We start from the raw sequence: 16,229 nt of genomic DNA, 5'->3' as shown, positions 1-16,229 counted from the left end.
ATAGCATGAAGACAAAAGAACCAGTGGATCTAAAATCAGTTACAAATGGCATGACAGAAAATGAGATGGCAGGAGGAACATCTGTCTCTTATACAGTAATTGTTTATGGAGACCCTGCAAAGCCTGCTGTTGGAGATAAAGTTACAGATAATCCATACAGGGAAGTTAGTAAAGGACAAGAAAATACAAATGGAGATATTGATTCTAAATATGTTGAAACAGAAGTGGTTGATGATGCGAAGAGCCATAAGTATGATGGTGAAACAATAATGACGACAGTGGCGACGGAAGAAACCAAATTGGATGAGAGCACGGTTGGTAAACTGGATACAACCGATATGAAAGAAGAATCAGACAATTATCCTATTGCAGAACCTGAAAAATCCAAAGAAGAAGAATCAAAAAGTGAAGAGACACCACAGCAAGAGGACACCGAAATGGACAAATCTGATGAAAACATTAGTTTGACTACGCCAGGCGATGAACAGGAACCTCAACCAGAGCCGATTACTACACGAGATTCTGTGATAGAAAAACCTAATAGCATGAAGACAAAAGAACCAGTGGATCTAAAATCAGTTACAAATGGCATGACAGAAAATGAGATGGCAGGAGGAACATCAGAAGATCCTGATAGTAAACAATCTGAAGACGTTGTAACACCAGGAGACGGTAAACAAGAAGCACTACCAGTGTTGATGGAAGACCACGACAGTAAAGAAAATGATGTAACGGAAATGTCAAAAAGTGAGAGACCTGAATTAGAAATCACAATGCCATATGATATTGATTCAGAAGCTGAGGCCATAACAGATGCACCTACTCAAAATGATGTTCAAAATACGGCTTTACCACTTAACACACATCTGGACGATATTGGAGTTGTTGGTCACTCTATCGGTCCTGATTCTGAACAAGAAAATATCACAAAAAGCATGACATTAGAAGTTAATGAAAATACAGATTCCACCTATGACGAATCCAACACGATGAGGAGCGTTGTATTGGATCACAAAATAGATTCTGATAATATTACTGTGGCGAACGGTGATTCCCACTCTCTTCCAGTGGATACAAATGGAGACAAATTGACAGTAGACCTTGGGCCAACAACTACAGAGAACATACCATCTGATGATGTTGATAATGGTGATGGTGATAAAGATGATCACGATGAAAAAACAGACGAAACACAGCCAGAGTAAGATTTATATTCATAATAAAAATAATTATAATTGTATTATGTCAATAGGCTATTCTACTTATTATAACTATTTATTATTATTATTATTATTATTAGGATTAGGATTATTATCATCATATTATTATAATTATTATTATTATCATCAGCATTCTCGTAGTCATCGTCATCCCCATTCTTATTAATATCTTATTATTACTAGATATGATAGATATGTTAAAATGATATTACTATTATTAATATTATTTATTGCAATCCTAACGATATTGTTATAAATAAGACTAAACAGAGATGAAATTACAATTATTATTATTATTGGTTACAAAGGGAATCTGAATTAACCGACGAGGTACCACACATGACAGTTGCAGCCCCATTACAACACAGAATTATTGACTACAACGGTAAGGCGACTGTGAGATGTTTTGTGACAGGCTACCCAATGCCTTCTTACGAATGGTACCACGAAGGCAAACGGATACCAGTAGTGAGAGGGCGTATTAAAGACAGAGTCTTCGGATGGGGATCAAGAATTATTATAAAGAATATAACGGAAGCTGATAAAGGACGCTACGCCTGTGTTGCAAAGAATTCCGCAGGAGAAAGGACGCTTGAAGGCAGTGTGACTGTTAGAGGTGGGGTTTAAATTAACGTTGTTTAAAACAAGATTTTGTATCTATCAGTCGGACGCCATTTTCTTCACTGACAAACCATTGATCCCAATTTCTAACGTAATTATTAAGATGTTGTATCTTTTAATTGATGGTAAAATGTGTGTTCGATAACTAATATAATGTGAGCTTTTGTGTTTTTAGTACATTTTGATGATAAAATATTAGATTTTAAAATGCCTATTCCTTAAAGCCTATGAAGTCATTCAGGCGTAATGAACGGTAACTAACGTCTGTTGACAACAGAGAGCGCCAACTGGCTCGTGACGACACGACTGTGGTGCTCTATTGAAATTAAGCCGATAGAAAGTTTAATGTGTGTAATCACAATTAGCTCATTTATAAACCCCTCTGTTTTTATTTCCATTACAAAGCACTTTTATTTTATTTCATACTAATTATCATTAACAATTTATATTTTATGATGTACGTTATGTATGTAATATTCTTTGTTTTTTGGTGTTTTGTTTTCGCCTAATGTGATATTAGGAGTTGCAAAAGTTGAAGATATCCAAGTAGTAATTATGTCACCAACTGAAGCACTTGTGGATTGGAAAGCACCTAGTTACATTGCATCAGGTGCCACTTATATTGTTCGATTTTACACTGAAGATAACCGTGCACTGAAGTATCATTTCTCTACAACAAGAACTGAAGCATATTACAGAAATCTTATTCCAAATATGGCTTACACGTTCAGAGTTAAGATGCAGCGAGGAAACAGACTTAGTGTCTTTAGTGACCCAATCACTGTGAGGACATTTCCATTGGGTAAGTATAGGTACTATGTAAGCAGACGACTATTATAGTCATCTATGATTAGGCCTATGATAGGCCTAATGTCAATGTGTTTTGCATTCAGGGTACAATTGAGATAAGCATTTGAGCATTTGATTCTAAGCTGTTTCCTAATCCTGTACATTACGTGAGTTGAATACATGCATTAATTAATTTATCGATGGTAAGTGGGAAAATATGAATAGTAATTGAACACAATTTATTTATTAGGACCTAAGGATACTGATGGAACCACTGAGATCTCTCCTAAAGTCACTAAAAACACCAAAATGGCATCACATACTAATATCGAATCAACTACTGCTTCCATCGAAGAAAAATCTGTGTCAATCACTAAATCAACGAAAGATGAAGCAGATGTTGCAAAACAACCCACACCTGCATTTCCGAGTCCAGAGGAGGTTGGCATGACTACTAATGCCCCAGAGGAAGATATTCCAGTTGAAACAACTACTGAATTGGCTGAAAGTTTGCTTATAACTGATGCTCCCATTCCTTACGACACAAAGGATATGATACCGAGTACGTTACCTGAAGTTGCAATGAATATTACTACTTCACCAGTACTGACTACTGACACTCATAAAGAAAGTACAACAGTACCACTGAAGATAACACCTTCAGATGGAATTGAATCCACTACTGCTGGACGTGAAATGAACCCTGCGGATTCAGGAACATCTGAACCACCAATTCAAAGGCTAACTCCTACAACTGTTTCCGGGGCACAAACCTCAGTGAAGGCGGAAGATGTTACACACAAAAATAATGAATCTGAATCAACAAGGTATTAAGAATGTTACTATATTGTGTTAACTATTATTATATTATAATGAAACTTAACTTTACAATTTATAGAAAATGATGTTTTACACTTTTACAGACAACCAGCCGCTGAAGATTATTTGCGGTTAATTAAACCATTGGAAAGCGTTACTGCAATTGTTGGAGAACGCGTTCTTCTGAGATGCTTGGTAGAAGCCAAACCACAAGCTACTTTCCTCTGGAACAAAGGCGGCAATCCTTTAGAAACCTCAGGTTCTAAGATTAAGCAGAGGCAGTTCTTGAAAGGTTCGATGCTTACCTTTAAGTCAATCAGCATGTCAGATGCAGGCATGTATACCTGTATAGCTCTTAATAGTAAAGTTGTTGAAACATCTGGTAACATCACAGTCATTCCAAGTAAGTTAAAAATGTTTTTTTAGTTTAGAAACCTCTTGATGTCGTATTTATCTACACAAATGTTCAACGTAAATAGTAATTAAACTACATATCTCATGAACATCTGTTGTCATACTAAATATTATTTTAAAAATTAAGTAAGCTTAATTTAAAAATTATATGAACACTGTGTGATCTAAAAACGTTTTAAATGTTTTTATTAAGTTTTTATATGGTATAAATACATCAGTTGCTTAATTCAGTTGTAATATTCTTCAAAAGATGGAATGCAAAAGACAACGAAGGAACCAGAACCAAGCAAAAGTCACACCGTTATGAAACGATCTGTAAGGCCTGAGGACGGCGATAAACCGGTTTCCCATGCATCGACAGGAACCTACACTACATTGTTACCAACACTGATGGAGGAGGCATTTGTCACGCCTGATGCAGAGTCACCAAAAATAACAACAGTGTCGCAGCACGATTCACAAGTAGTCACACCTGATGATAAGACGGTGGTAGTACGGGTTACAGCAATTGATCCAGAAAAAGTAGAAGAAACAGGTTTGGGTAGTCTAAATGCCCGCCCATCTCAGACATGGGATTCTAGTCGTAGGTAGGTTCCATGTAAGAGGTTTAACATTCCTAATTCGTCTTGGATTGGTGGGTGGATTTATACGGTGTAAAACACCAAGGAAAACTCACAAGAGTCTGAAGAAAACTTATTTCAAAGGGAGTCCTTCTGGTGGTGATTGGACAGTACATCGGGAGACAAACCCCTACTCTTTTCCGAATAGTGTACTGCTTCTTTAAGGTGTTCACGGCCACAATGCATACGGGACCAAGACGATGCGCGCTATCGTGACTTGCATTTCAGCCCTCCAACTGGAACACAAGTACAGTAGCGATGGGAATTGAACCGGGGACCTAGAGATCTCCACGGTTCAGCGCGCACACAGTTTAGCCGACTGAGCTAAGCTGCTATTCCTCTTCTTATTCCGGTGCCATGTCAGACCATGGAGGATGTAGTCAGACCAAAGTTCTATATTACAGGATGCATGATCAAATTTATAGCGTCTGTCCTATTTTTTACTAATCCCTATGTTGTCTTATACTGTGGGCTAAATAGATAAGCGTGTAAGTTTGCAAAAATCGAAAATTGCAAAGCGTTTCGATTTTAAGAATTCACGATCAAACGTTGTGAGTGTCGAGAGTACCTTTCAAATAATGCTCCAAAGACCTTGCACCAAAAACCGAAAAAAAAGATAATAATGCCAACCTCTTGTAAGCAATATTGACTGCTATGAGGGGAATGGTGAAATCTATTGCCCCTCTCTCCACATCACCGAGGGGCAATATATTTCACAGTTACCCGAATCTAGAGCAGTGAATATCTGTTTTATATACCACATACATAGATTGTACGAGGCCTATGAGTCTACCTCTTTCTCATTTCCTAAATTTCAACAGCACCCATAGTTTTTTTATTGCCCGCTTCTTAAACAATCCGATCTTAGAATCTATATTTGAGGTATAATACCGTCTAATTATTGTGCGCTGGACATGATTTTAGTATTAAACGTATAAAATGAAAATAAAATGATATATAATTAAGCTGATTATCACACACTGTTTCGCAAATTACAAGAATATCGATAAGAATTGTAAAATGGTATATAGGGCCTACATAAATAATATGACGTCAATCTTTTTAATTTAATATAACCTATATTTTTACAGAAATGAACCGTACGTAGAGATTAAGAAGTACATGGACGATCAGAATGTAGAGGTTGGTGATAGAGTGGTGTTTCTTTGCCGAATTATTGGTGATCCTAAACCTCGATTTCTGTGGTACAAAGACGGTGCACCAATAGTATTTGATGACACTCGAATGAAGGAAAGGGTACTCGAGGCAGGGTCAAGATTCACTATCAAAAGAACACTTTTGATTGACGCAGGAGTCTATACATGCTACGGTTTGAATGATTACCAAACAGTTTCGATGCGAGCTACGTTAGAAGTCTCTAATAGTCAAACGTGTGAGTGCATTTAACAGTTTAAATCTCTTTTTGAATTTTTTACAAATTATTTATCGGGAATCTAGACAAAACATTGATAATCTGTTTTTACATGAAGTAACGACTTATGGCTATGCAAGTAATAGTGCCGTGGTGGCGCTATATCAGTTGTATATTATCCCCTGCATGCACATTATACAACATTCCCTGACTGCTTAAACGCTATATACCATAACAGTTGAGAGACTTGTATGATAATAAAACGATATTAATATCATTGAATTATATTTCTTTCATAGATGTCAGTCCATACTCATACCCTCAACCATCTACCAATTCACCAAGGACTAAACCAACTAAGCCAAGAACTAAACCGCAGGCTGAAACAACGTCACTTATTAGCTACCAGCCAACCGATCCATTTACACCTCAAGCAACAAAAAGGTAGACTGCATTGCTATGATCTATATTTTCATACTGAACATTTCATTAATACTGTACAAACAATGGAAAGATTTACAGGAAGGTAGCAATTTACATTAAACACACAAATAATACAATTATATAGAATAAGCACGTTGAGATTTCTGACTGCAGTTTGATTTAGTATGTGTAAGTATGTGTATTCAATAATAGTACCCGATTATACGTGAAAACAATACGTCAAATGATTTTCCTTCCAGTTACACTAAACAACCTGACTGCATTGGCGAAATTTCAAAACTTTGTCTCACCAACGAGCTGGTTGGTAAGAAGGTTGACATAAATGAACGGATCTCTCTTCGATGTCAAATATATGGTGATCCCCAGCCAGAATACCGATGGTATAGAAATGGCGAGAGAGTTTATCCATCGAAGCTTGGACCAATCAGAGAAAAGATATTTTCTTGGGGTTCGCGTTTGGCTTTTAGGGGCGTTCAAGAAAGTGACACTGGCGAATACCGTTGCCTGGCTATCAATGCAGCTGGTATCAAAGACACAAAAGCATGGCTTCTAGTTGGACCATGTAAGTCAGCATAGATTATATTTATTTGCGATATTGTCTGAATATTAATTACATTAATTATTAAAATAATGATTATTATATTAACCTTTTCACTTTCCGTACACTCACATCTGTAAAACCGCACATCCCCTTTTCTAGTTCATCTTTTTTGTTGTATGATGCTATTGCCATTACATTCATCATTAGTCAGTTTTAATAATTGTTAATGGCCCATTTTGAGAAGCTCCAACTCTTGATTATAATGCTAAGATCGAATAAAAAGCGATAGCGTAAAATGTACGTAAATATTAACGTATTTTCTGGACGTGTGCGTGTTCCTGGCCCTGTTTGATTGACAATCAAAAAGGTTCATTTTCACATAGGTAATAAAACTAGATAATCTGAAATCAGCAACAAATCAGTTAAGTCTTGCAATGTTTATATCATGTTAAGATGCAACAATTCCGCCAAGAATTGAAACAGAACCACCGACTACCACGGTTAATGTACAAACAACACCAGCAAAAACGAGGCCTCCAAAAAAGACACCCAAACCGACGGTTACAAGACCACCAAAGAGGACGACTCCACGCATTGAACCAACTGAAGTATTTCTACCATCCACTACACCAAACCCAAATGCCAAGTAAGACTATATATCGTTTATAATTAGCGTTTAACAAAAAAAACAAAAAAAAGGCAACGAGTTAGTTTCTTCACTTATATACCAGAACTCTGTCAACTATTTTGTCTTTGAAGATTTAGATTATTTATAAGATTTCAAGTTTCACACTTTTGTTTTCGTTGTCATATTTAGGGTAAAGTGTATCTCTGGCAGCAATGGTGAGCTGTGTTATACCAATATGCAAAATCAAATAGGTGAAACAGGTGGCTACGTAGTCTTATCATGCAGAATCACAGGTACACCTGCACCTTCATATACCTGGTTTAAGGACGGTGTTCTCATCGTCGTGGAAGACGTAGACGAGGCAGATGAGGAGTTGCATCGAATTCGTATAAAGACGATGCCTTGGGGATCTCGCCTGGTAATCAAGGGTGTTCGTTACAGTGATGCCGGTACCTATTTCTGTGTTGGTTCGAATGTGGTTTCACACATTATACAAGCTGATTTGAAAGTTGTACAAGGTTCGACGTCAAGTGAGTTCCATTTTTAATAGCAATTCACTTCAGTTCATGATTCATTTTATTTTGATAAAGAAACTTGTCTTTTGGTGCGTTTCGGTATACAAAACCACAAAAAAAAGATCCAAAAAACAACATCTAAATAATAGATCAGTCTATCAATCTATCACTCAATCAGTCAGTCAGTCAATAAATCAATCAATTAATTGATTAATTTTTATTAAATCAATTCCTTATTAGATTACCAATTTTGTTTTTATTCAATAGTAACAATCTCGCCAAATGAAACTCATTGTTTTTGTCAAGATATGCAGTTTTGATTTTAAAACATGATTATTTGTAAATGGTTCATAAAGAATAAAAATGTTTAATAAAAGGTGTATCCGCGTCATTCTGCTATACAATATAAGAAATGACAAATCTCAGCACTTACAAAAAAAAAAAAAAAAAAAAAAAAAACATGATGTCTCCTGATGAAATCCACTAATAAATGTTATAATTTGTCTTTCAAATTCCTATTTTGTCATTTCTTAAATTGTTATCGTGTTACAGAGCCAAAACCTAAGCCATCAAAGCCAAAGCCTTCGAAGCCTAAAACACCGAAACCACCAAAGTCTAAGACACCAAAACCAAAACCATCGAGACCTGTCGAAGAGAGAACACCTCCTCCAGTTCACAAGCCTAGACCTGATAGTGGTGCTGGGAATAATGGTCCTGAACAACCCGAAGGAGGGTAGGTATTCATTTCTTACACGAGAACCACTATAATTTAAAATTTCTAATGATTCAGTAACTTCCTTCCTCGTGTTTCTTCCCCCGTTACCTTCACTTCGTTCTTCGCAATCTTCCATCACTGGTAAAAGTTTGGATGCATTGTGCCTGCCACACTTTTTCACGTGGACTCTCTGTAATTTACAGATACCATTTCTATGTTTTTGGTCAACGTTGTCTTAATCTTTAACCACCCCATTCTCTCAGCTTTTCATAAGTTGTCTGTGCATGTTTATAACCTGTTTCGTGCTTTAGTTGGGGGATTATTTGAAACATGTTGTGTTGTTGAAATATTCCAGTGGCCTACTGAAATATCGTGAACGTACAATAACAATTAACATCCATGTATAGGCCTACTACCTAGTTTTACAGATAAATGTTCTTGCTACTACATTGTGTTTTATTTGTTTTGTTTGTTTAAATGTATGTGTAAATTTAAATATGTGACTCGTCTCTTACATAGACCTGATGATGGAAGATGTGTAGTCTACACGGGTTCCACTTGCAGGCGTTACCTGAAGTCACAAATGGTTTATATTGATGGCGGTGTCGACCTTTACTCAATTGATACGCAACTACAAGCTACCTTGCAGACTCTATCTGCTATTGATATGCAGTGTATCAATTATCTGGAACCGTTTCTTTGCTTCAAAGCTTTCCCTCTCTGCGATGATTATGGCAGTCGCAAAAGTCTTTGTCAAGAGGACTGTTCTGTTCTTACTCGAAGCTATTGTCGTGATCTAACTGATTTGAAAGCTGTCTATCCAGGTCAATACCTCTGGATGCCTTCAAATGAAGACTGCCTATCATTGCCGTCAGTAAGACAGGATAGCGATTGCACATCAGTCGGACTAACAAATTGTGAGTTGAAGTAGGCGCTACATCATACATTACACATTATGGTCTTAAACATACACATACTCGCATAGGCCTACTCATATCCCCACAAACAGATATTCACAAAATATGTACATAAAGGTGATGAAACGCGAACATTCATTTAAATGAGACCCATTCAAACAATAGAGGAAGCTTCACTAGTAATTCCCATAAAAAAAATAAATCACTTTTAAATATCATTTTTTCTTTAAAAAGTTGTGCATTTTCACAACTTTTTCACTCTCACTTTTGTAATTACTGTATTTTTATGTAATTGCAATTATGGTATGGAGAAACTGCTGTATTTTATCTGTCTCTTATCCACATCTAGATGTGTATAAGAGACAGGACTATATATCGTTTATAATTAGCGTTTAACAAAAAAAACAAAAAAAAGGCAACGAGTTTATATATATAATTGGCAACCGTTTAGTTGTTGGATTTTAGCAAATATAATAAAAGTGCTAATAACGGAACGAAGATTTCTTTTCAAAACGCAAGTGCTTATTTCATATTTTGTAGTATTATCACGACAGGTGTATTCGTTAATGTTTCCGAAGAATGATGAGCAATATAGTTGACCCCCACGCACCGTTCTTCCACCCACGTGTTTGAGCACAATTGGTTTAAATGTTGCCAGAAAACGGTCTTCCTGTTATTTATTAAAATGAATTAATAGGCCTACTTTACATTTTTCCGTTTCCATCATGTTTGAAACTCATGTCATATTTTATATATCCACCAACATTGATAAAAATTTCAATCAAATATTAAGTTTTGATCAAAATTCGATAACTCAATCAATTATTCAATAATAATAATAATAATAATAATAATAATAATAATAATAAGTTTGGACTTATATAGTGTCTCACGTTGTCACAACTTCGAGGAGCATAATAACAACAAAAAGAAGAAAATAAACCATAAACGAATGTACAATTGTACCATAATTTTTTTATCCAATATTTTTTGTTTTAGTTTAGATTAATTGAGTTTAACAATCCTGACAGCAACAAGCAACTAGGCATTAAATCATTAAATTTAATAAAATAACCTCTCATTATGTTAATAAATCGATTCTTAAAGTTGGATTCAATTAATTGGTTAACACAGTTCTAATTATCACTTATATTTTTGTTTTCAGCCAACAACAATAAGTCTCCAACTGAAGGGTAACGTTCGCTTTTATTTCTTTAGCATTTACTTTTAATACTGAATGTTCAATCAATAAGTTTTTTTTGTTTTGTTTTTTGTAAACGTTTAGCTATCTAAACTATGAAAATTGTGCTTTTGGCTTTACTTGAAATCAGATGAATTTGTTAACGTTAATCTATATTCCGTTTTTGCAAGAGTTGTCATGTGGCAAATCTTCGTTGAAATGCGTTTATTTAGTACATTCCTATTAATTTACGACTGAATCTATATCAATACAATTGACCAATGAAATAATGTATATAAAGAGTTATACTTCAAGGCATATCTCTTCATGTCAATAGGCCTATAATCACCTGACTCAACTTCTGTTTCTTGCTTTTCGTCACTCATAACATAACCTGCAGGCAAATGAATCTAAATCAATATAATTGACAAATGAAATACTGTATATTATATAGTTATATTTTAAGTCGCAAATGATCTCTTCGTATCAATAATCATCACTTGATTCAACTTAGGCCTATATCTCTTTTTTACGTCACTCAGAACGAAACCTGACGGCAAATGCAAACCGTATAATACCGACGGGATTTGTAGCGAGTATGTAGGCAGCCGCAACACATTCTTCAAGTCTGGGTTCACCTTAGAAAGTATCGAGACCACCGTCATGTCCATCTTCACAGCGGCACTTACACTCGGCTCCGTCAGCAGAGAATGTTCCAATTACCTTCTTCCGTACATCTGCCTGCGTGCACTTCCGCCTTGCAACCGTAATGGTCGACCTCTGGAGGTGTGCCGTGAAGATTGCGACGTTCTTTCCAACGACATCTGTCGTGAGGATTTCAAGACTACACTAGCCAGCGATTCCGTTGATAACAGTCTGTTCATGTTAAATGATTGTTTATCTCTGCCATCTGAAACAGGAAAGTACAGTTGTACAACACTTAGTATAGCTGGAGAATTCAGAGGTAGGCATACAGTTAATTTTTGACTATATTAAAAGAGGGTCGGGAAAATAGTTTTAAAAAAAACCAGCTGAAATTAAAAGTTTTAGTAAGGCTACTACCATACCATAACATACAATAATAACTACATATATCAACACTTCTGTCAATATTCCTATGAATTCAAAATCTTTATGTACATATCACTAGCATCAATATGCTTTATTTACAACAAATTGCTGTAGAACCATCAGTATAGTATATATGTTTAATACTTTCAAATGGAAATGCTGAGACACAAAAGATTGAGAAACTCAAATTGGTGGTTTACCATCTAATTCTAGTTAGAAGATGGTACTGCGTGGTATAATGTACGTTATGACAATTTCACTACCCAACATTTGGACAGAATTATTTTTGAGTAAATGTAATTGCTATTGTACCATTTTATTTTATAGCAACTCAAACGGATGTCATCTTCCCAACAAGGTAATAACTTATTTCTTAAATGTTTTTTTCTATTGACTTCTTTTTGTTTAATTATTTTTATCGACACCAACACTGCATGCCTTAGTCGCACAAACCGTGTAATTGTTTTTTTTATGTTGATTATTGTACATGTTATTTCGTTTTTTTATTTATTTTCACTCACAATGATTTCTAATTGCATAATTTTCAATTTGAAAATTATATGCGACCATAATAACATATCTTGTATTACCAATGGTAACACAAATCTTTCAGAAATTGAATCAGTAGAGCAATATCTCATATAATTAAAATTAAAAACTATATTTAATATTCTAGATCTTTTAGATCTATTACATATGTATGATCCCGTTACAGAGAATCATTTAAGTATATTCTTTATTGACAAATGTTATAAATTTGGACGAACGGTTTGAATAGTCCACAGCCCACAAGAAATTGTGAACCCTATAAGGGAACTGTCTGCTCCAAATACTTCTCCGGACGCACTGTTTACCTTGAGCGAGGGCAGTCACAGGCAGAACTTGAGGCGGAGGTTAGCAAAGTACAGCAGCTCTTAGCCCAAGAGGCAGATATGGAAACGACATGTGAAAACTATTTATTCAAAGAGATTTGCTTCAACATGTTGCCAGTTTGCAACAGTCGCGGCAAGAAACGTGAAATTTGTCGAGAGGAATGCTCGCAGCTTCATAATGATCATTGTTATAAAGACTACAGAACATTACAAGTATTATTACGAGGACGTGATGACGTCTTAGCCCAGTGCTCTGCCTTGCCCAGAAAGTCAGAAATACGGGGCCCAACCTGTGTTGAGCTTGGTGTTGCGTCTCTGCCTCAGGGTGAGTCTTCACACCCTAATCAACTAGTGTACGATATGAATTGCACTCCCTGCTAGCAGTACAATCCTATTATTTATTCATGCATGTTTTTGATAATTACTGTATAATATTCACAAATATAAATTAGTGTCGGACATTTATTTTATGTTTACTGCATACTGCATTTGTGTACATAATGTAATATTGCAATGTTGTGCCAAGGTTGGGCCACACAGTGCAACCATGATTCTCTAACCTAAAATCAGTTATGTAGATTACGCTTTGACTAATAGCATGTTTCGTTTAAACGTTATTGAAACTTAGACATATAAACAGTAGGATAGCCATACATAATTAAATTTATAGTAGGGTAAACCACACTGTTATAATAGACCTACCTTTGTACATTAAAAAGTTACTGTGGCAGTTTGTATGCTGGTTTTGAGGAATGTATCCTATGTTGTAGCCGCAAATTGCTGCAATTAATTCGCAGTTCTAATTTGACCCTTATTATGTTTCGCTTTATCTAAACCTTGTAAAGATTCAGCTATTGTTGGTATCCGGACCGGGATTTTCTCGCATGGACGCACGGCAGCTAACGGTTAGCAGGATCCGGATCCTGCTAACCGTTAGCTGCCGTCTGAGAACATAGCCTCTGGCCAATAAGAAACTGGAAATTGTAAACGCGTACGTGTGATTGGTTGATGATAAAAACGCGCTCAACTTGCTAACCGATAGCGCTTGCTAACCGTTAGCAGTATCCGGATACTGCTAACGGTTAGCTCCCGATCCGGATACTAGGGCTCTCGTGAGAACCAGGCTTTTATCACCATGGTTGTAACAAGGTCATTGACAGCATCTGCATGTCAATTGCAAAGCCGTGTACAGACTATCACATCTTATTTGACAAAAACTTGGGACATGCCTAACTTGGGCACATCATATTGGCATACAACAGTTGTTTGTCAAAGAAAATTTGATAATCGGAAAATTTAGAGCTTAACGTATAGATACCATCATCAATAACACTGTGTGTGGTTATTTACATAATTCATATTAATGTAAGCACTAATATTACAGCTCAACTGCATAATCAAAACCGTCACCATACCCTGATTAGACTAGCATTTACCTAACCTAATAGCGTTTGTAATTCAGTTAACGCCAATGAAGCAGAAGATCATTCCATTTGTTTTTTACAGTTCCTCCACAAGTAGAAGTAGACCTAGAAATGGACTCGAATGAAAGGCAAACGTCAATAGTAACGCTGCGGTGCCGAGCAACTGGTTCCCCTCGACCGACAGTCGAGTGGTCAAAAGACGGTGACACCCTAGAGAGTACCAATACCATCTCATTAGAAAGAAACAAAGTACGGATTCGAGTGGTCAGTGAAAGAGAAGCGGGAACATACACTTGTACGGCACGTAATTCTGGCGGGTCGGACTACCAAAATATGCTCATCGAATTAGTATAGAATTTAATTGATCTGGTTTCACTCAAGATAAATAAGATTATGTACATAATTATCATGTTAAACACGTTCAGATGGTATAGAAAATGTAAATTAATGTATTTAAACAACTTTATGGGTTTGTGATGGGTTTATTTTAGTAAAGAAAGCAGGCGTAACACCCATAAGCGCTCACTTCCATAGTAGGTAGTTTTCGCCGCACGATGTTAACATTAACTTTAACGTCCCAACACGCAACACGATAGCTCCGCCCCTTTTGTAAACAAATCGAAATACGCATGCGCAAACCCGACGATGCGACGCTGCCTGCGGATTTTCGGTGACAGTCGATCCGTTGCGCACGCCGTCGTCTCATAAAGTTTTCTACGGGCTCTCGTCGGTCAAAGATCATTGTGTGCCCGGTTTTAAGGGCCAGATGCGTTAAAACCCCATGAAAATACTCCATTAAACGTAAAAAGCGGCCAGGGAGGACTGGGCTGAGGCCCACCCGCATCTCACTGTGGCCCTGTGCGTCCTCTCTCTGCGCTCCACGCTGGTAGGGCTTAGAAGAGGCTTTAGTCAGAGATCTCAAGCTTCATAGTTACGCAACTGGAAAGAAGATTCTATAATAATGAAATGAAAATTACTGCTCATAATAGCTTCATCATTTAGGTAATTCCTTACTGACATGCTGTCTGGTCTGGGCAGGTAAAATATTCAAGCTGTGATTCATGTATTTATACTTAGTATTGTCCGATTGAAACAATATTACATTTATTTATAATCAAATGATAGGCTAATATAAGAAAAAGCAATAGAGATACGATAATAATTTTATGTTATGAATTTAAAACTTTTTACATTAAATTAGGCCTACCGGTACACTAATACATATATAATTATTACTAATATTGTATAAGACGTATATGTATATAATTGTACAGCATTAAATCAAACTATATTATTGGAAATGTAATACGAGTTGATATTGTATTTCCGTATGTATGTATATCAACAATTAAAATTTAATCTCTAAACTGGTAATTAATTGTGTATTTGTTTTCCAATATATTTACATTGCATTATTCTAGATTTCAATTTTATAATCAAGTTCTTATCCAATATGCAGTATTTATAACTTTGTTTAATTTATATAATATATTGAATAAAATTCGATGGGCAAAAAAACTGTATAGACTCGGTAAATAAGTAGAAGAATAAAAAGCTTAAAGTCGAGTTTCATTTTTTATATTTCTTTTCAAGTTATTTTTGTAATTATTGGGTGAATCAGTCACGAGGATCTACACTTTTCTTTATAAAATATAATGTTGTTATGCATTATTGTAAACCATCCACACAATGGACTGTTCCGCTCTTAAGAGCGATACTCGTGGAGTTCGTTCACTCTGACTGTTGACGTCGTACTGTAGAACTCGCTGGCGGACGACGAACGAATAAGAAATCTGCAGATGCAGATGGAGGAGAGAAAAGAATATATAGGCTGTCTCTTATACACATCTAGATGTGTATAAGAGACAGGTGTATATATATAAAGTATTAATTTAGATTAGAGAGCACCTGTTAGACTTCAGATAAACTGCCAGCCAAAATAATAATCGGAAAAATCATAAAAGCTCAGAATTGCCAATTTAAAAGAATAACATAAGGTTATAAAACTTCCAATAAGACACTTATCAATCATAATCACTTTCTACACCAAACTCCTTAAATTGACTG

At 35.9% G+C, this 16,229-nt stretch overlaps 1 protein-coding gene across 1 annotated transcript; it reads left to right on the top strand.

The window, feature by feature from the left end:
• Positions 1–5: 5 nt before the first annotated feature.
• LOC117112213 (muscle M-line assembly protein unc-89-like) lies at positions 6–15,728 on the top strand. Its single transcript, XM_033255287.1, has 18 exons — positions 6–1,201; positions 1,529–1,836; positions 2,362–2,643; positions 2,881–3,457; positions 3,554–3,852; positions 4,114–4,450; positions 5,575–5,876; positions 6,155–6,299; positions 6,539–6,861; positions 7,294–7,486; positions 7,658–7,998; positions 8,536–8,716; positions 9,218–9,615; positions 10,781–10,808; positions 11,338–11,759; positions 12,194–12,224; positions 12,645–13,063; positions 14,245–15,728. The coding sequence occupies exons 1-18, from the start codon at positions 6–8 to the stop codon at positions 14,514–14,516; spliced, it is 6,054 nt and encodes a 2,017-aa protein (XP_033111178.1). The 3' UTR covers positions 14,517–15,728.
• Positions 15,729–16,229: the final 501 nt, after the last annotated feature.

This window comes from Anneissia japonica, unplaced genomic scaffold (genome assembly GCF_011630105.1).
Source record: "Anneissia japonica isolate Jap-2015-1 unplaced genomic scaffold, ASM1163010v1 scaffold287992_len753583_cov170, whole genome shotgun sequence".
Lineage (NCBI taxonomy): Eukaryota > Metazoa > Echinodermata > Crinoidea > Comatulida > Comatulidae > Anneissia > Anneissia japonica.
The sequence above is the reverse complement of the archived record's forward strand: the minus strand, read 5'-3'. Positions and strand labels throughout refer to the sequence as shown.

Bases quoted from the DNA above. Each gene is read 5' to 3' on its own strand.
- LOC117112213 (XM_033255287.1), top strand. From the start codon at position 6: ATGAAGACAAAAGAACCAGTGGATCTAAAATCAGTTACAAATGGCATG. The intron at 3,853-4,113 runs GTAAGTTAAAAA...ATTCTTCAAAAG, and splicing joins TAACATCACAGTCATTCCAA to ATGGAATGCAAAAGACAACG. The intron at 12,225-12,644 runs GTAATAACTTAT...CGGTTTGAATAG, and splicing joins GATGTCATCTTCCCAACAAG to TCCACAGCCCACAAGAAATT.